Genomic DNA, 21,544 nt, shown 5'->3' with positions numbered 1-21,544 from the left:
TGTCTCCTCTCCACGGGAAAAGGAAACCATAAGCTGAAGTTCCACAGGTATAAGATAACCACGCAGGCCCTCCCACTTGATTAATTACCATAAACAGCCTGGATTTATTCGCGGATCCAGTCCCCCCACACAATGCCTCGTGTGCCTTAGTTGTCCATATCCACCCTTTATAAGCCCTCCTCATTTTCTCTTTCTCTTCACCAAAGCAAACACAACACAACACCAACACACACAAAAATTTGCAAGAAAAAACAACAATGGTGGGTGTTTTTAGACGCTCCCTTTCTTTCCCTAACAAAACTCCCAACCTTCCATCGAAAATACCAATCTCTCACCACATTAGATCTATTAGTCTTCCATGCAGATCTCACCCTTTGATCTCTCAGCTCAAGGATAAGATCAACGACCTCAAATCTTGGGCTTCCGAGCCTGACACTCGCACTTCAGCTTGGCTCTGTGATGGTTTGAGCAGTCTTAAAAACGTTCATGACTGCCTTGACGATATTCTCCAACTCCCACAAACCCAAGAATCTTTACGTCGACAGCCGCAATGGGTTGAGAGCCTCCTTGAAGATTTTCTTCGTTTTGTTGACGTTTATGGAATTTTCCAAACATTGTTTTTGGGTCTAAAAGACGAGCATTTGGCGGCACAGGTGGCTTTGAGGAAGAGAGATGAGTCAAAGGTTGTTTTGTACGTAAAAGCTCGAAAACAAATGGCTAAGGAAATGGGAAAGCTTGTGTCAACAATTCGGTGCATTGGGGTTCATCCAAGTTCATCAGAGACTGTATCAGTTGGTGATGCTGAGCTCGTGGGTGTTATTGGAGATGTTATTGAATTGACTGTGTCGGTTTCGGTTACTCTCTTTAATGGAATATCGGTGTCGTTTGCTTCAAGGAAATCGTCCTGGATGGGGCTGAGGTTGTCCAAGAGAGCAAAGAAAAACAAGGTGGAAGAAGGTATTGAAGAATTTCAACAAGTTGGGGTAGAGAGCTTGTGGGGTTTGAAAAAGAAGGGAGATGAAGAAGTAAGAATGAGTTTGAAGAAAATGCAAGATTTGGAGAGCTGTATTGGTGGTATTGAAAATGGTAGTGAGAGAGTGTTTAGGGGTTTGATCAACGCGAGGGTTTCACTACTCAACACTCTCACACAATAACAGTAGAGATCTAGCGGGAAATACCAAAAAAAAAAAAAAAAAGAGATGTAATTTATTTTGTTCTTCTTTTTCCTGATTTCTACGAGCAAAATAAGATAAATTAAGATAGGTCCATCTGTAAACATAGATTTAAATGAATGATGTACAGTTTTCTCAAAAAAAAAAAAATGAATGATGTACAGTGGTTTTTCCTTTTTCGATAATACACAGTGGTTATTTTCTGTTTAAATTATTGTCTTCAAAAGATGTGGTGCAATAGCTAATTTGATACTACTAGCTAGAATGGTCCGTTAATTATTTTTTTGTCAAAATTACTTTCCTTTTGTCACATAAATTGTGGCAATAAGTCAACGACTCAGGAAGGTGATTGTCTTAAAAAAAAAAAAAAAAAAATCGATGTCACTTTTTAATTTTCAACAAATTCAAAGTTAAAACACTTGTTTCTTAGGCAAAATAATTCATAATGTTCAAACCCTTGCTTAAAAGAGAAATTTGAAGGGAACATATAGGCATATACTTTCATGAAAAAAAGAATATAATTGGCGGGATCTCATCCATTGATTGACTTGCTCCATTAGTTCCTGAAACCTTGGTGTTCTATTTAGGCTTGCAACAAGTTGACTTTTATTTACGTTCTAAAGCTTTTTTCTTTACCTTTTTTTCCAAAAACAAAAACAAAAAACTGCAACCTATAACACAGCCGTATGTGTGGCATAGGCATATTATTGTTATCGTTATTACTGTCATGTGTCAACGAAAGGCAGGTTGCATGAGAGATTTGGTGTCGTATGGTAAATCATATTGTCTAGGCATCAAACTAGATTATTCATGTACCAAGAAAGTCAATACTGGTGATTCTCCAAAACTATACCAGTCGGTATTGGCGTTTTGGCTGGTACAATAAAAAATATTAAGAATTGAAAAAAAAAATTGAAAAAACATTTTATTTAACCTAATATATTGGTTAATATACTTAAGCTAATATGTATGCTTATAAAATATGTGAATTTTAAATTTTATGTAGATAAACATAAAAATTCATAAATTCATACTTACATAAATAATACAAATATATATTTATATATAAAAATATTATATATAACGGTAATTCCAAAACAGTACATCCGTATCAACTGGTACCGAAATATTTCGTTTTTCTAGTAAAATCAAAACAGTATTCAGTATGAAATTGACTCGCTGTGTACTACTTTACTTAATCTATAACTATGTTAGCCTCTATTCTCTATTACTATTTTATCTAATTATTAATTTGTTCTCTCGCCAAATATATATTTTTATCTCCCACATTCTTCCTCAATTCTTTCAAGGACTTCTCACATTAAACACAACCCAAACCAATTTCTAATAAACAATCATTGTCCGGGTCGACCAAATATATATATATATATCAAACACAAGGTACCAATGGTCTTAGTGGATCGAATCGACGCTCCAAGCTCATCTCCCTCTAAACCTCAAGCTTTCAACATGGTGAGGCAAAAAATCACGACATTCTTGATCTGACTTATGATTCCAACTTGAGCTAACCTTCTTGAGATAACTTTCATTCTATCAAGAATGATTCTTGAGTAAGTTCACAGTTTACAATCAAAATGGTTCTTGATTTGATCTCGAGATCATCTCCCCAAGCCGATAAAAATCTCTCGTAAGAGAGAGAGAGGGCGCCAATATCTCAATAGATGTATTGAGATATTGTTCAAGAGAAAAGCACTTTAATTTTTTTGGATAATTCTGTAATATTATAACAATAAAAGAGTGAGGATTTGAACGCTGTATATTTTTATTGGAAATAGGGACTGACCCACGTTGGGGTAGAGGGGGGCCATTGCCCCCCCCCCCCCCCTTCCCCTTTTGAAAAAAATATAGCACTGTATACTTAATTTAAGAAGTCATCCTTGACTCTTGAATTTGAAAAAAAAGATGGTCAAATAAGGATAAATGAGATAAAAAATAAATATAAAAATAAAAAGAATAAAAAAACTAGAAAATGGCAATAAAAAAGTAAAGCTTGTGGGACTGGGAACTATGAATCAAATGTGTGTAGTGGTTAGTAATAAATGTTATTAATTGATAACGCTTGTTTGTTGATTTATTTTATAAATTATTAACTATTTTTAGAAAATAATTTATTAACATTAATGTTGTTGTAGCGAGGTATGTTTGTTTGGTTTATTTTTTGAACTAAATTTTGAAACTATAGAGCTATATAATATGGAAATAATGAAACTTTTATTTGAATGGTTGATGATGGGAAAATTATCTATAATATTTGATTTTTTTAAAGAGAAAAAATTACAAATAATTTGAAGTTGATAATGTAGCATTACCTCTAGTGTTGATGTCCCAATTCATGAAAATTTCAAACAAAATTCCAAAAAATTAACACCAATTAAATTTGTATCAATCCAAATTGTGAAAATATGAGATTATAATGTTAATAAATGGGATGGAATTCAACAAAGCTTGAGTAGATGTTAGTTTTGATTTTCATAAACTTTTTTGTGTTTATACTTTGCCCCCCAACTTCGAATCCTGGTTCCGTCCTTAATTGGAAATACCGAAAAGTACTCATTTAACCATTGGAACTTTTATTATAAAAGTTAGGCATAAGTGCATATACGTCTTCAAAGTTCAAACACGCACATGATTGGCATCAACGGTTTTCGGACGCATAGTGCAACATGCAATAAACATGATAAATTAACACCGAAAAGTAGTTGAAGCCACAAATAATAATAAGTCATGCCCACGTTGCTCAACATCACCGGTAGAAGGAAAACAACACATGCATTATATGATTTGTTAGACAACTGATTTTTCAAGTGAACTAGTATTAAATATTAATATATAAAAAATAAAAAAAAAGGTTTTGCAAGAAACACAATAATTGAAAGTTGAAACCAATCATTCCTTCCTATTGATTTTTGCCGTAGACAATGCATCCTAGAAAGGAATTAGGAGAATCATAATGCTTCCTATGTATATATATTATTAGTCGTGCTTACTTTCAACTTGTTCTGGAAAATTGAATTCTGCACCGGCATTGACAGCAGATTTTAGGTCAGGGCTTAGTAGGTTTTTGCAGTTTTTCTCTCATTAAGAAAAGAGAGCTAGCTAAGTGGTCCCTCAATTTTGAATACTTCATTGTTATTATGCGAAGAGAGTAGAGGAAAAAGGAAGTTTATTTATCATCGCATGGACTTTAAAGTGAATAGTCCATAACCAGGAGTTCTATAATGATGAAATAATTGAGCTTATAACTTATTCCTGTGCCCACCTCCTTTTTCTTCAAATAATAATGATCGTAATAATGGCAGTCCACAAGGGGAAAGTATAATAATGATGTGTATGGACGCGCGATGTACTCATTGTGAGAGAATTAGTTTCCTTGTTAAATAGAAGTTTACAAGGTTTTGTAAGATGTTTGTTTGATTTGGGAGAATTTTCAAGCATTCTCATATTTGGTTGCAAACAAAGAAGTCTATTTGGTGTAAATTCCCAAATTTACGATTCCTTTAAGTTTAAACTCTTGGATGTTTAGATTTTTGGAAAAATTAGATTTGAGTGTTTGTAGATCTAAGAATCTACTTTTAAAAATACAAGAGTTTATTGCAAGTTTAATGAAGAGAAAACAATCTACTTGGTCATGTAAATGAGACTCGAGAATAAATGTAAATTCGATTCTTTTTAGATGTGATTTGTTAGAAATCTAATTGAGTGAAGGACACACGAGATTAAAATTCCTAACTTTTAAGTGAGATTTTCAAATCCCATATAAATAATAGAATTTAGATATTTGGATAAGAAGAATACTACGTCCACAATATTATAACAATAAATTTTAGGTAGCAGGTTATTACTGAATGTTACTTGTGGGTAAAAAAGTAATTTCAGTAGTGACTCCAAATTAGAATCAGTAACAACCTATCACCTAAGATTTGTGCTGAAAAATGTTATAGACATAGCAATATTCATCTAAATATTTTCAAACTTCCACATTATTAGTCAACTGAACACTTCGTTTATAAGTTTAGTTACTCTTTTCATACCAATGGAACACAACCTATGTGACTGGAATCTAGTTGACTATAAACATTTGGATTCCCATCAAACATCATTTTTGTGCTAATGTGAATTCCCTTGAGAATGTTGGATATTTATATTCTCATAATTGGAAAGTTCTGTTCTTTGTAAGTGACAATACTCAAATTTATTAACATTTTCCAAACAAAAATAAAATTCTTTCTAATTTATTGTAATCTATTCTCTATCTCTTGACATTTTTTTTTTTTTTTTTTTTCTGAATCTCTTAGTATTTTTTTTTTTTAGTGATGTTAAATATACTATAAATTTTATTATACAAGTATTATAAATTGATTATGTCAACTTTTAAATACAAAATAAAATAGTAACTAAATTTTTTATTTATTGTTGTTTATGTGGGACCAGCCATGTTCAATGTTATGTCAGTTTTTTTTTTTTTTTTTTTAGAAAATGTGGGACCAGCCATGTTCAATGTTATGTCAGTTTATAAGCTTTCTTTAGTAAAATTGATTAAAGTTCTAGCACAGTAGCACTTTCTTTTTGTTCCCTTATAACGTACTATTATGGTTATATTGACATGAAGATTGTGAGGTATTGTGCTAAGTAATTAAGGTTTTTTCTTTAAATAAAAATGCTATGGTTATATTTACCTTTAAGGATTATTGTTTCTTCTTCTTTTTATTTTTTATTTTTTATTCTATCACCTATTTGGAACTGTTTTAGTGCTTGAAAAAAAAAAATCATTTTGTTTGACAAGGCACAGTGTCTTGGTAAACCATGAAAAATTTGAATTTGAAAAAAATTATTTTGGACTTAAATGTGTATCATTCCAAAATGTTTAGACTATGATTTTAGGAGATTTGACTTGACTATTACTCATATTATTTTTCTCATTATATTTGTAGAAAACCACATAGAAGTGACTGTATGTTATATATATAAATATATATATATATATATTATGTTTATAAACCAAAGGATATTTTGGGAATAATAAATAAATCCTATAAGATTTTTAAAAACTTGTCTTTAAGGAAGAAGATTAAAAAAGAAACAGCTTTCTTGTGTTTTCAAAATTAGAAATACAATTGGTTAGTTGAAAACAAAAATGTTTATTAGTGTATTTATATTTTGTTCATGCGGTCTGTCAAACACTTAGGGTGTGTTTGGATACCGTTTATTTTACTGAAAACACTGTAGTAAAACAATTTTTAAATGTGTGAATAGTGTCGTGGAACCCATTTTTAATGAAAGTTTGTGTGAAAAAAAGGTTTGTAGGTCCCATGAACAGTGCATGAGATCCATTGGAAAGCTGAAACGCGCTTCTCTCAAAAAAAAAAAAAAAAAAAAAAAACCCAAAACACAGACGCTGAGGAAATAATCAGTATCCAAACGTACAATTAGTGTGTAGTGGATTCCAGTTAGCTCAACTGGTAAAATCTTTGATGGTTGAATAAGAGATCTGGGGTTCAATCTTTACTTACACAAAAAATTGATTAATGTCTTAGTCTGATAATAAAAAGTTATAATCAGGAGCGGACACCATAATTTGAAACTTTCAAAAAAAAAAAAAAAAAAAACACGCAGTATGCATCTCTCATACTCCCACTTCCCCCTTAAATCACAATCAATTTATTGTTCAATTTGATATCACCACAAAATGAAGACCGTTTCAAGAACACATTGGCCCTCTTTGTAACTTGAAGTGACTTCTTTTTTTTCTTTTTTCTTTTTTGAAAAATAACTTGAAGTGACTTCGAATTCACATGAATCCAACAACACACATAAATTACCACATAATTAACAAAAACACTTGGACCCATGTATCCACCGATTGGTATCCACCGATTCGACTTAGTTCCGCTCCATGCGAACTTCAATTCACCTAACTCAACTTGGTTCTACTTCCTCAATGCACGTATACGTCTAGGATTTAAATTGTAGTTTTACGGGCATCTCCTAAGTTATATTTAATATAAGTATTCAAGGTTCAAATCTTCCCCTTTTATTATAACTATCAAATTATTTGTATAATGATAATAGTGCAAAGGACCCTCCAAAACCGACCAAACTGTCTGTCCGGTAAATAACCCTAGATAGGAGGACCTTTCATGTCCTAAACAGTTACTGCACAGTAGTTCTCTTTTTTCCACTTAACGTTTACATTATTTTATATATACAAACAAAAAAGATAGCCTTTCCTAGGAATTCGGGTTATAGCAAGCAAAAGATGTCCATGTCCATGCCTTCTGGTTCTCTTATCGGCCCCGCCTCAAAATCAAAGAGAGGCTAGCACAGAGTACAGACAAAATTTATAGAGTTGGAATTCCACCCAAAACCTCCTTTTGAGGTATCATCGTATTCAAATCTCCATCATGGACCTCATGCCCTTACTTATCTTTATAGATTTTAAAAAGCACCAACTTTATAGAGTAACTTCCTGCACTTGGATGTTGGATCCTCAATCTTTCTTCATCCCCCCCACCAATCTTTACTCTTAAATGTAATTATGTAAGGGTTTATAAGCTAGACATAAACATAATCAATCTAGCTACTATTTGACTTTATAATATTCATTTTGGCCTTTACTGAAACCAAGGATATTCTCCCAGTAATAAAGAACAAACTATAGTGCATAATCATGCTTGTTTTGGAAACATAGGTCTTAGTCTTACCGTTGGCTTGTCAAAATCTTTGCCACATTGTTAAAAACTTTTGTGTGGTGTTGCAATTGTGTAATAATTACACATTTGAACCACAAAAAGGCAGTATGATTAAAAGAGTGTGATTCATCATTTTTGGCAATACACAATAGAATTATATGAAAAAAGGATCTTTTAAATTAAATTTTTTTTATTGAACAAGTAATTATACATTAATTGATAAAGGTATCTTTAAAAAAAAAAAAACATAATCTTCTATTGAGTTGAACCATTAACGCATTCATAAAAACAATTAATACTTTTTTTTAAGAGAAAACAATTAATTCTAGTGGCCTAGGTAATAGTCATATCAGTCACACATAGTGGATCTCACCCGGTTAGGAATATAGCTCAGGAAGGGACCCATCAACATGAGAAACCTCCCTTTCATCATGATGACCCCACTAAGGGAAGTCTATAAATAGAGATTGAGAGGTAGAGGGAAAGGGGTTGGAAAAATTGGGGGAGAGATTCACGAGAGTGGTAAGGAAAAACATATACCGGGGAGAACGAGACCCTACTCGGATTTCACTAAAAAAGGGTTATGTTCATTGAATCACTTCAATCAAAGGTGGGAGACAAGGGAAGTAGTCTAGGGCCACTGGTATATTACTACAGAAACTGTAACCCCACCTTAGGGGCCTCTCATTGTTGGATATCCCTAACCCCCAACGCAAATAAATTGGGCTGCTCAGCCCAAAGCCTTTTCAGTTACGGGGCTGAGAATCAACAGTACCAATTGGTTAAATTAATTTACAAATGCATATAATTTTCCACTAAACACGAAGAGTCTTATAACTCAATTCACACATTTTGGTATTTCTAATTAAAAAAATGTAGGCTTTAACTCCTCTCTCCCCCAACTATTAAATTATTAAAAATAAAAAATTTCTTTCAACTTATTCAAAGGAAACTTTCCTCAAGCCACCATATGTCAACTAAAATGAATATATGTATGTACATATTTTTGAGAAGTAATACATCCACAACAAATTTTAGGTGATAAGTTATTATTAGTTCTAATTTGAACATATCATTAAAATTATTTTTTTACCTACTAGTAATAACGTGTCACTTAGAATTTGTTGTGAACATCACTATTTTAAAATTTTGACTAGACTAGTTGGTTGAACCAGGCACCAATCCAGTCATGTAAAAAGCTCCAAAACCAATCAAAAACCAATAAAAACCGGCCAAAACCAATCAAAAATCGAGTTAAACAGTGAATTAGGGCCAAAATCAGTTCTTTGACCATACTAGTTTTTAAAACCATGGTAAACATAGATAACATTTCCCTATGTTTAGGGTGTATTTGGATACCCTTTTTTTTTTGCTGAAAACTGAAAATATTGTATCAAAATAATTTTTAAATGTGTGAATAATGTCATGAGACCCATTTTTAATAAAAGTTTGTAGGTCTCATGAATAGTACACGAGACCCACTAGAAAACAACGTCCACTTCTTATTTTGCTGGTCAAGAGATAGTGTGCACGGGACCCACTAATAGATGAGATGGAGCGCTTCTCAGTAAAAGAAAGAAAAAAAAAAGGCTAAAAACACAAACGCCAAAACGCAGCCGCTATCCAAACGCTGCTTTAGTCATATACCCTATCTAATAGTGTTATGACTTTTTTTTTCCTTTTTTTTAAATTGATAGTTGGGGGAGGGGAGAATTGAACTCCAATATCTCATTTGAAAGTACTAATCAATTGAACTATATAGGTTTTGATCACACAACTTGTTGAAATGATTTAATGACTCAAATAATTTTGTAAATGCCATATATTACATCGGAGAAAATTACTACCAATTGGTAGGAAAATTCTCTCCTTTACCAATTATCTTAACACCGTATTAAAGAAAAAGGGAAACAAAAATCAAAGAGAAGGCTAAATATAGCCGTGGGGGAAAACCCTAAACAAACGAAATTAAGAAAAATAAATTTAAAAAATCAGAGAGCCGTTATGCGAAATTGCAAATCCCGCCACCGTATTTCCTCTCTCACACTACAAAATAGAAAATCCTCACAGCGAGTCAGCGACTGTATTATCACTAATTCCCAATCTCACAGCGTAAATGCGCAATTAATCACATAATCAATCACGCTCTTAATACCAAGCTATCCCCTATTCATATATTTCAGACCGTTATATTCTACATATAAAGACACAGATTCTTTGCCATTCAAATCCAAAACCACACATATTCTCTCTCTCTCTCTCTCTCTCTTCCTAGTCTTTTAGATTTGTCCGTCACTGTCACCGACAAATCGGATAACACGTGGCAGTCATGGGCTGCGCCACCTCAAAGCTCGACGACCTCCCGGCCGTGGCTTTGTGCCGTGACCGCTGCAACTTGCTCGACGATGCTCTCCGCCAGAGCTACGCGCTCGCCGATGCGCACGTGGCCTACACGCAGTCCCTGAAAAACCTTGGCCCCGCTCTTCACCATTTCTTTACTCAAATCACTGTCACTGACCAATCTGATCGACTCGAACAACCTTCGAGATCTTCTCCACACGATCGATTCTCTTCCAGCTCGGATTCGAATTCGAATTCAAATTCAAATTCTCACATCGAATCTCAGTCTGATTCAGAACCAGAGGAAGGAGTTAAAGAAATCGACTACTTCAACCAAATTAATCACAGTTACCGGAGCCACCGCCAAAACCTAACGCCTTCGCCACCGCCGCCGACCAATTCTGCTTGGGACTTCTTGAATTTCTTCGAGACCTATGACCGATTCGAACCGATATTCGATCGAGAAGAAGAAGAGGAGGAAGAAAAAACAGAAAAAGAACAAAAAGTCCCTGATTTCGAACTCGAGGTGGTGAAGAAAACCAAGAAACCTGAAAAATCCAAAAATGTGGCGGACAAGAACGTTGTTTCGGAGAAAGAGAAGTCGGAAACTGAAACTGAAACACAAACACAAACTCAAACTGAAACTCAAACTCCAGCTGTACTTGTCTCCGAAGTAATGAAAGAAATTCAAGCCCTTTTCGACAAAGCTTCGGGCTCCGGCGATGAAGTTTTGAAGTCCTTTCATGTCGGAAAATTCCGTTATCATCAGAAAATTGCTGTTAATCAAGGTATTCTTTTAATTTTTTTTATAATTCGATAATTCCAGTGTGAATTTGAACTCTTGACGTTTATGTTATAAGACTCTTTTTAAGTTTTTTATTTTTTATTTTTTTATTAGCAATTTAATTATTGAAATTTTTTGAATTTGAAGTACAACACTCATGCTGGGTCTTAATTTGTGAAATAGTTTCGTGCAAGGTATTGCATGCTATTACTCCGTCTTTGCTAAACCAAACATGTGAATCATCACCGTTGGTTAAGAAGAATGGTTGTGATTATGTGGGATCTGATGAAGATATGGGGTTCAGTTCTGGGAATCTCTCTTCTAGTTTGGAGAAGCTGTGCACGTGGGAGAAGAAACTCTATAACGAAGTCAAGGTATTTGAATTTAATTTAAAGTTCCACTGCAATTGCTTGCTTTCCCAATTCAATATTAAAACGGTCTAAAGTATGTTCAACAACGGATATTTCGGGTGTCGTATCCATGTTTTATATGTGTTGCACACGTGTCATAACGGTATCCTATCTGCTATTGTTTGTGTGGCTGTATCGTATCTGTACTTGTGTCCCTGTCCGTGTCCGTGCATCCTAGTTCCATAAACAAAATGGAGTCCGAATTGAAATAAGTCCAATTCCCGAGAAAAGGTTATTTGGTCATTTGATTCTGCCTAATTTTGCCCATAATACTTATGAATAACTCATGTTGGTATGATAAAATATTTCAATTTATAAAAAATTAAAATGATAAATGTATTTTTTTTTTTATTGTACAATGTACATATTATTATATGTTATTTATATTTAATTACACAAATAAAAAATGTTCTGTAACGTTATATTTAAACATGATATTATTTATTAAATTGAACAAATCATAAAATAATAAATAAATTTATATAAAATTATAAGCTATAGTACTAATATTTGAGTTTCTACTCCACTGTTGCAATCAAAAAAAAAAAAGAAGGAATAACTATTTTATTCCTAGTAAGGCAGTCCTCTAGGTACCAGTGAGAACCGTTATCGAAGGGAATCAAAGAATTTATTAATGAATAGGTATATGTCTTTATGCAATAACTGTGGGTGCAAGTGAGTGAGAATATTTAACATTTTTTTTTTTTTCTAAACTAATATTACCTCCACAAACCTAATTTGGCTGTATAAGGGAGACCATTTGTTTGAATATTTAGGAAGTCAACCATGAGATGATTGATAAAATACTAAAGAGTATTTTTTTTTCTTATGCTAGAGATATATGCCTTCTATTAATTCAGACTACTTAATGACTGTTGTGATCATCTATTATTCATCTACCTTGTGAGATGATTATGTTGTAAAACAACCAATATGCAGACTTATGTTTATTGTCTTCCTCTTGTGGATGATCATAAGGTTCATGTTCCTTGACTTGGTGCATGATTTACTCTGTATGGCATGATCATTCATTTTGGAATAAAAAATTTTCCTACACATTTCATTTCATTATATCTGAAAATTGTTGCTTATGTTATTGGATGAAGGCTAAAACATGGCAAAGGGTACAACAGTTAGCAGTACTAAAGATGCTCATTATGAGCTGCAACATACATAACAGTGCTCCTATCTCTCAGTTTTCTACAGAATTTGGTAATCAACTTTTTTAATAATTACTCTTTGACAGAACGTTTGCACTGGGGATTGATGTGCAAATAGGGTAGAAGATATATACTGTGAAAGATGTCTTTAAAGGGGACTGTGATCATAACTTGGATGTACTAAGAAGCCATTGCCCACCGATGTTAGAAAGAGCCAATGATGGTGATATTACCTACCACCAACACCAACTATACCAATGATCCTGCATCCTAAAAATAATTGTTTTTATTATCCTTTCTGGAATCTTATAATAATGCTTTTTTCGGGAACTGTCCTGCATGTGGGCATTAAGATTAATTCTCTGTGTGAGACACACACACATACTATTAAGTTCAGAGACAACTAGTAAGAATAAGAACAGAGCTTTGGCTGGAGTGGTAGTGACTTTGATTTATAAATAGAGCTTGCAACCCTTATGCCTACAAGTATTTTCCATTTGGTTGGTGATTATCTATAGGAGTATGATATACCATAGCTTGTTTCTAATGTGTTTAGACACTATGGTTGTGGTTTCATTCCTGCCATCTTGCCTCCTTATCTATGATTTTAAATAGTGATATTATTTATTTTGCAGGCTGCAGAAAAATTGCGTACAATTCATGAGAAGAAGTGCAGGCAGCTGAAACGTTTGGAAGAAAAGAGTGCCGAGACTATTAAAATTGAAATCACCAAAATTGAAACCACCCGATCTTTAATCAGAACTTTATCTACTAAAATGAACATTTCAATTCAGGTTGTCGACAGGATATCAATTACAATAAACAAGTTGAGGAATGAAGAGTTGTGGCAGCAGATCAATAAGTTACTTCCCGGGTATGTTGCTATTCCAATTCCATATTAAGAACATTATTCTAAGTATGTCTGTAGCTTTGGTGTCCTGTTCCTGCACTGCATGTGATTGTAGTGATTATCTGCACCATATGGGTGAATGGATTGTGCTTTTAATTAAATTATAAGGTGCCTAGCTTTGATATATTTTTGTGAATTCTCATTTCATCCTGTTGTCATACTCTAGTGTTGGTCCCACCAAAGAAGGGAGATTGCGTACAATCCTATCCTTTGCCATTCACCATTTAGTTTAAAATTCTGGAACCTAAGTTTTTATGGTGGTGTTTTGTAAATGGCCTTAGTTGGAAAAAAAAATTGTACCTCAAACACTTTTTTATTTAATTGAAATTTTTTGGGATTGTTATTCCACTCAAGTTGAGGGGGAGTCGCTTGAGATGATTTGGTCAAGTTTAGAGAAAAGCAATTAGTGCACAAGTAAAATAGAGGAGTTGATTCAAGTTAAAGGAACGAAAAAATGTAGGGAGACCAAAAATAACATTAATAGAAGTGGTAAAGGACAAGTCAACTAAGGAAGTAATAGAGAGTATGATAGAATAGAATGGTGGAAAAGAATGCATGTAGCCTACCCTGACTAGTCTATTGAGGATCTGTAGTTAGATCCCAAAATTTTATGAATAAGGCTTTGTTATTGTTAGTCCACTAAACATTTTTCTTGCTGATGATATTTATGCTTTATGCTTGTTTTTCTCTTGTGGCTAACTGTTATCTATTTGTTGTTTCAGGTTAGTTGGAATGTGGAAAGCCATGCAGGAGTGTCACAGGTGTCAGTGCCAAGCATTTGAACAGGGCAAAAGTTTGGATGTTATTACATCCAATGTCAAGTTTAGTTATGCTCATCTTGAATTAGCCATGGAACTCAAGTTTGAGCTTCAAAACTGGAGCCTCAGCTTCTTCAAGTGGATCGACACCCAAAAGGCCCATGTCAAAGCCTTAAATGGTTGGCTTCTGAGATGTCTACTGAATGAACCTGAAGGAACACCCGACGGTATAGTGCCCTTCTCCCCTAGTAGCATTGGTGCACCCCCGGTGTTTGTGATTTGTAATCGATGGTCACAAGCCATGGATAGAGTCTCAGAGAAGGAAGTGATTGAAGCCATGCAGGGATTTTTCATGTGTTTAAATCAGCTCTTGGAACCGCACATTGTAGACCTGAAGCAAAGGTCAGTTGCAGACAAGGACATGGAGAGAAAGCTTAAAATCTTGGAGAGGGAGGAACAAAGGATACAAAAGATGGTGCAGGCTCAAGAGAAAAAGATGGGTACAGTCTTGCCCCGGAGTGAAATTCGCAATACAAGTAGCCTGCTGTCAGGTCTGAAACAGATTTTTGCGGCTTTGGAGAGGTTCTCAGCTAACTCTTTGCAAGCACACGAGGAGCTTTGTCAACACATTCAAGAAAACGGGCATGTTTGACTGTGTCTTCCAGGACCTCCAGGCCCATTAGTTTTTACAGATATGGTGTAAGTTTTTCTAGCATGATTTTTGGCTTGTGTATGTGCATGCAGCATACTTTTTCGAGTTCAGTGATATATCATATTAGTTGATTGGTGGTCAAACATTCTTATTCTTATCATTTCCATGCTGAAGTCAACCAGGCTGATTCTATTGCCTGTTCATCTCATTAAGTTTAGGTGGTGTGAATATTGACCTGCATTCCATATCTCGGTATTATAATCAGCTCTAAGCCAATAAAGTCAGAGCTCCAAGGTTGCTTAGTGCTGACAAGAAAGAACCAAGTGGCACAATGAAGAAAATGAACACAAGGTCTAAGGTATGCTTGACTGGAATTTGTTTGACAGTTACTTGTTGGCTTTAATGGGAATGGGGGGATATAATATTAGCTCTGGAATTGGACTTGTTGTAACTTGGGGTTTGTTGAACTTGAGTTTTCACACTGTAAACAACTAAACATCATTGTCTCGAGTGTAGAAACCAAATGGGATTTTGGTACCTTTTTCAAGCTTGTCCTAACTTGATTATAGCGATAATTTTATTTAAGAAAGAATGACAGTTGGTAAGATCAGCAAGGCATCAGAATCTGAGCTGAAAATTCATATACTTGGAGCGTGTGGTTTTGCATTAAATTTGGAAATATTATTGAAGCTTTTACTATATGTTTTTGGACTCAGTCTTCATTAAAGTTGAACATAGATTGTCCTTAATATATGAAACGCTGAGCTGAATTTAATTTGTATTCAATCTTAGAACTGTGTTTTTTAATGGTGGTACCTTGTGCAGTGTAACTGAGAGCCTGTAACATAATAAAATCATGTACCTTCTTCCATTGAGCTCCTGAACTGAATTCTTTTTCTCAATAATGAAAAGTGAAAACAAACATGACCATATGTATTATAAGCAATTTAAGCAATCTATTGATGCAGTAATATCCACGTGTCAGAATATTATAAGCGAAGTTGAAAAGGCATGGTAGGCAAGCTAGATAAAGTTTATAGTAGCTTTGTCACTGTGCAAGATTAGAAAGAGTCCAAGTGCATTATCTTCAATAATAATCTCAAAGATTTTTGAAAGACGTGCTCTTAGTATTTGGACTTTTTTTGATAATCTAGTATTTGGACTTAGATTAAAGAACATACATTACTTTTACTTTTTGACTTTAGCTTTGGTCCTTCCAGTTTTCTTAAGGTGATCCTGGAGGCCGCAAATGGTCTGGAAGCTGATTGTATCGAGCTGTGGTTTTTGTTTTTCCCTTTGGCTGTAAATATAAATTTGTCTATTTCCTTATAAAAGAAAAAGAAAAATAAATAAGAAGAAGTCGGAGGTCCCTTGACTTTTTTTATTGCATTGGAATTTAATCCGAATATCCAATTGCTTTAGAATAATTATAGATATACAGCCAACAACATATTTAATCCTACAACTTGTTAACTTGTATGATTGTTGTGAGTGATTGATACTTTCATATCATTACCTTGTTTTTTTTTCTTTTTTGAGAAACTAGGATGTCCTGCCTTTTTAAGTATTTATCTATTTCCTCAAATGTATAGTTCTCTTATCTCACACACAAAATTATCACAAAAACGAACCCTTTAGAGATAAACCCGAAATAAAAGTAAGAGATTTCAAATATAAGATCTTATGAAATATCAAGAGACTTTAAAAACTTCTAAACCAACAAATTAATTATATGAATTCACTATTTTTTGCTGATCACTCATAAATCAATCAGTTATAAAATTGTGTATGCTGTCGGTTCAACAATCTGACTTCATAAAAAAATAAAATAAAGAGACACGTCGAGTTGGAAAGGAATTTGACTTTTCGAAGATAATCAAAATGAGTGGTAAAGTTAAGGACCAAGTGGTCACCCTGGAATCCAAGTTAGGTGTAAATATTCCAAATGCCAGTTGCAAGAATACTGTGGCTTTGCTGTTGCAGAGGATCAATTGGACAGCTGTACATCACGAGGACACTCGAGCTTTTCAAAGTTAAGTATTTTTAACCATGCACAAACCGAAACGTGGCTACGGGTACGGATTACGGCATTGTGTTTGTGACAAAGTTTTCCTCAACATGCTCGAACTTCGATACTCTCTTTTGGAGTAAAAAAATAGTGCTCAAACTTCAACAATTAGATCTTATAGTTAAAAATCATTCTAAAAAAAAAAGAAAGATCTTATAGTTAATTTTCTCAAGAAAAAAGATCCTATACTTAATTGTTCTCGGCCTCTACGCTCTCAACCTTTTTTTTTTTTTTTTGGTTTAAGAAAAAACTTTGTTAACAGGTGTTGGACAGCACTTGTTAATGAATCAATTGTGGTTCATTTATTATTTATTACAAATTCCATTACATAGTAAATTAGTAAAATTTTACTTTTTAACTGTGATTTATCACAAAATGATTTGATTTTTTCTATCTAAACTGACACATATTTAATATATATTAAATTTTTTTCACATTCTTAAAAAATGTGAATAGTTTATTTTAAAATTTATAAAATTAACAGGTGTTGTACAGCACCGTTAACAGCACCCTAAAAATTGCGATATTATTTTGATATTTCATGTTTGATGCTATTTTCATATTAGTTTTGTCATCTATTTTTGTTAGTAATTTAACTATGTTATATAAATGTCATTAATCAAAACATGTCACTTATATATATCAAATATCATGATTATTAATAAAAATGGACAACGAGACAACAAGTATTAGAAATAAAACAATTAAGCAAAATTATATTTTAAATATGATAATTTATGGATGTAAGAAATTAAATTTCATAGTTTCAAGATTGAAAATTTTAAATCCTAAGTTTTAAAAAATAACAAACTTTAACTTATAATTTCAAAATTAATAAAGCTTAAGATTCTATAAACCCATAAGAAACATGAATTTTTAAGGTAGTGAAACCTTATAAAGGTTGCCAAAGATAAACAATTGAATTTCAACAAGTTCATTCTCAAGAAGGAAAAAAAAAAAAAAAAAAAAAAACCCTGAAGAATTAATACATTCCCTAGGTATACCCAGCTGCCAGCTGATTCCAGAGAAGTCATGGTCAATCATCACTAGTACTCCTGTGTCACACCTTGGGCATGTGATGCCAAGTTCACGTGAAGACGTCCTCAACTTATTTGATCAAAATGCTCTGCTCAAATGAAATAGACAAACACCATTTTAATTTAGGTTTTGGTTTAAAATACAAATATTAGAATATTGCTACCACTAGACTATATTAGCACACAACAACTATTATAATAAATAAAATAGTATTGCATCATGTTTCCAAATTGACGTCTTCCTAATTATAGAGACAGTTAATTTAAATATCCTATTATGAGGTGTTGGTAACACACTAATCACATTTATTGCTATGTTAATTTATAAGTTTAATATAATATAATAAAACTCGTAATATAATTAGTATTTGTCTTACAAATAAAGGAAAATGCTAACGAGTGCCCTTAGGACATTGATTAATAATTCATTTTAGGAAAGTTTTGATATCACTTTTATAAAAAATAAAAAAAGCTATCAAAATATTAATTTTTTTTTTTTTCCATAAAAATTTTCTTTAACTGGATTGTTAACCAATACCTTAAGGGCACTCGTTAACATGACCCATAAATAAATTTTCATTATTTGATATCTTTTTTCAGTAAATAAAAATAGAGGATGTAAGGACTATACGTAAGTTGTATCTTTTCATTCAAAACAATGGTGTAACTAACCAAAAATAAAATAAAATTTATGAACAATGAAAAGTTAGGGGAACATCTTTTTCCTTTATATATTTGTTTTCTTCCTTTAAAACTTTGTTATGGTTATGGTCAACTTGTAAAGTTGTAATGTTTAGAGTTGAGTGTAGTCTTCTTAAGCTTATCTTGTTTTTTTAAAAGATAACTTTAGGAAAAAGGAAGTTTTTTTTTTGAGGGGTTAGGAAAAAGGAAGTTGAGGGGTCTATTATACATAGGTTTATTTTCAAATTTTGAAATAATGTATGCACACTTGGTAAATTATTAAAAATTATTATTGGGTATAATAGGTAAAGTCTATCCTCAATTCATGTGGGTCCTATTCATGGAATCTATCGTCTCGTGAGTAATGGATGGATTCGGTCCATTACATTTAACCTTGTTCTCTACTTGGTAGTTTTGAAGTTATTCATGAGATTTAAATGTTTTTTTTTTCAATAGATATGATATAAAATTATAAATATGTTTCATAATAATTATAATTTATTAACAGATTAAAAAAAATAGATTTTTGTTCGAATACAAATTAAAATATTTTATCCATTACTCAATCCATTAAATATTTACTTTAATAATTTGAAAAACACAAGCAAAATATTGTTAATGATTGACAAATAATATTACGCTTGTAACATTCTCAAAATAATTTCATAATAAATTTTAGGTAATAGAAAGTTAGATTCTAACCTGATTCAATCACTAACATTACTTTTGTATCAACTAATAACAATTTGACACCTAAAATTTGTTATATAATTGTTATTAAAGTATCATAAAATGATACAATTTTTAATATACTCCTGCATTTTTTTATATTTTTTTGCTGAGAATATACTCCTGCATTAAATACCTTTTTCTTTTTTTTTAATGATATCTGCATTAAATACTTAACAAATCCAACTTATCATGCTGTCATAATTATATGTGTCATCTCCATAAACGAAGTTGCAATAAAACATGGCTGCCAAAGTGCGAACGTAATTAAAGGTTTGCGTATGAGATCGGCCTAAAAAAATAAATGAAGTAAGAGAAACTGTGGAAAGGACTGTCTGAACCCACGCTTTGTTGAATAGAACATTTTCTCGCTCAACTCGTGGTCCACACGCACCGCGTTACAAAAGCGATCGCGCCATATGGTCTTTTGGTTTTGACGGGCTATTGGAATATTCATTCCTCCAATTTTTATTTTTATTTTAGAATATTCATGGAGACATGGACCATATACTATATAAATGGAATATGTGTTAAATTCGGAAGCATTTTTTTGTGTGTAAATTATTGATTTAAAAATAAAGAAAATTATCTCCAATAACAAAAAAAAAAAAAATCAAATAAATTACCCTTAAATATTAGAGGTCTCAAATTTTTTTTAGGAAGAAATATAGTTTATATTAATTCATAAAAATTTAATAAAATTTTATCTCATTAAATGCACACTTTAGCTAATAGTAACTCGCAATTTTATTTACAAGGAAAAAAAATGACAATTTACGGCTCTTAGTTTGTATTTGCTGTAATTTTGGTCCTATTTATATTAAAATTTTGGGTAAACTACATATTTGGTCTTTAACCTTTACACTGTATTTTAATTTAGTCCCTAACATTTCAATTATGTCAATTTGGTTCCTAACTTTTCAATGTCATGTCAATTTAGTCTTTATTGTTATATCTTAAATAAAAATTGATAACATGACAAACGGCCAAAATAAAATTTAAGTTTATTGTCATATTAACAGAAGCTAATTTTTTGTTTTGACTATTAGACACATCATTAATTTTCATCCAAAAGATAACAATAGAGACTAAATTGACACAGTACTAAAAGGTTAGGGACCAAATTGACACAATTAAAATGTTATGGATGAAATTGAAATATAATGTATAAGATATGGACCAAATAAGTAGTTTACCCTAAAATTTTCAATTTGCACCTTATCTTTGAGAGCCCATTCAATGTGCTTATTCCCTCCATCTCTTTTAATTTTTGCCTTAAAATCACAAATTTTTTTTTTAGAGAGTTTCGCTTTCAATGATAGTTCTTTTATCATTATACCAAGACACTATCGATTTTTTGTGTAGGCGAGGATTGTACCCAATATCTCTTATTCAACTATCAGAGACTTTAAATATAACACTAATGTTGATATGTAATTTATCATGATGCTAACCTATAGGGCAAGTGATGCCTTCATCAAACATTCAACCATGCACCATGGTACAATAATGAAAATTGTTACCATCATTTTCATTGTTCGCTATGCTCATATCATACATAAGAAAAAGAAAAAGAAAATCTAAAAATTCAAAACAATAATAACAAATTGAGGAATAATGTTTCCAATTCAAGACATAATTATAGTTAAATCATCCAAAAATCCCAAAATCAAACCCTATTGGCCCAACATTTTTTGATTCTTAGAACACCACCACCGATAAAAATGAGAGAGAGAGAGAGAGAGAGAGAGAGAGAGAGAGTCACTTGTTGAGGTCACAAAATTGACGTAAAGATGCCGACAAGACCAATCGTGGCTACGATAGAGCTTATAAATCATACCTATTTGTCAATTTGTATAACTTCAAATTTGACAACCTACACTTGCTCCATAGATGGTATTATTGTACCTCATTAATGACATTTTTTTTTTCTTTTTAATTGTGGGTCAATGAAAAAAAAATTAAGAAAAGATGGATGGAATAGAACATATTAGGTATGCTCTTAAAGATGGGGTTTAAAATTGACAATTTTAGAACCCAAGGGGCCAAAAATACATTAAATACAAACAACTTTTTTTTTTTTTTTGATACTACATTAAATACAAACTTAAAAGGAACAAAGGGTATTTTTGT

The 21,544-nt window shown here is 32.4% G+C and overlaps 2 protein-coding genes across 6 annotated transcripts; both read left to right on the top strand.

Annotated features, from left to right (window-relative positions):
• Positions 1–257: 257 nt before the first annotated feature.
• Positions 258–1,154, top strand: LOC115959782. Its single transcript, XM_031078359.1, has one exon. The coding sequence runs from the start codon at positions 258–260 to the stop codon at positions 1,152–1,154; it is 897 nt and encodes a 298-aa protein (XP_030934219.1).
• Positions 1,155–10,064: 8,910 nt separating this feature from the next.
• LOC115974610 (nitrate regulatory gene2 protein-like) lies at positions 10,065–15,734 on the top strand. Of its 5 annotated transcripts, none has more exons than XM_031095033.1 (5): positions 10,065–11,010; positions 11,190–11,380; positions 13,212–13,450; positions 14,209–14,471; positions 14,612–14,782. In XM_031095033.1, exons 1-5 carry the CDS (start codon positions 10,212–10,214, stop codon positions 14,680–14,682), a joined length of 1,563 nt encoding a protein of 520 aa, XP_030950893.1. In that variant the 5' UTR covers positions 10,065–10,211; the 3' UTR covers positions 14,683–14,782. The 5 variants fall into 5 exon arrangements, with proteins under 5 accessions (XP_030950893.1, XP_030950892.1, XP_030950891.1 ...); XM_031095032.1 differs by adding an exon at positions 15,162–15,734 and having other exon boundaries at positions 10,077–11,010; positions 14,209–14,943; XM_031095031.1 differs by adding an exon at positions 15,115–15,734 and having other exon boundaries at positions 10,077–11,010; positions 14,209–14,943.
• The last annotated feature ends 5,810 nt before the right edge of the window (positions 15,735–21,544 follow it).

Source organism: Quercus lobata, chromosome 2 (genome assembly GCF_001633185.2).
Source record: "Quercus lobata isolate SW786 chromosome 2, ValleyOak3.0 Primary Assembly, whole genome shotgun sequence".
NCBI lineage: Eukaryota > Viridiplantae > Streptophyta > Magnoliopsida > Fagales > Fagaceae > Quercus > Quercus lobata.
This window is presented reverse-complemented; position numbering and strand designations above follow the sequence as displayed.

Coding starts and splice junctions, on each gene's coding strand:
- LOC115959782 (XM_031078359.1), top strand. CDS start 258: ATGGTGGGTGTTTTTAGACGCTCCCTTTCTTTCCCTAACAAAACTCCC.
- LOC115974610 (XM_031095032.1), top strand. CDS start 10,212: ATGGGCTGCGCCACCTCAAAGCTCGACGACCTCCCGGCCGTGGCTTTG. Junction 11,381..13,211: donor AACTCTATAACGAAGTCAAG/GTATTTGAATTT, acceptor TTTATTTTGCAG/GCTGCAGAAAAATTGCGTAC. Junction 13,451..14,208: donor ATCAATAAGTTACTTCCCGG/GTATGTTGCTAT, acceptor TTGTTGTTTCAG/GTTAGTTGGAATGTGGAAAG.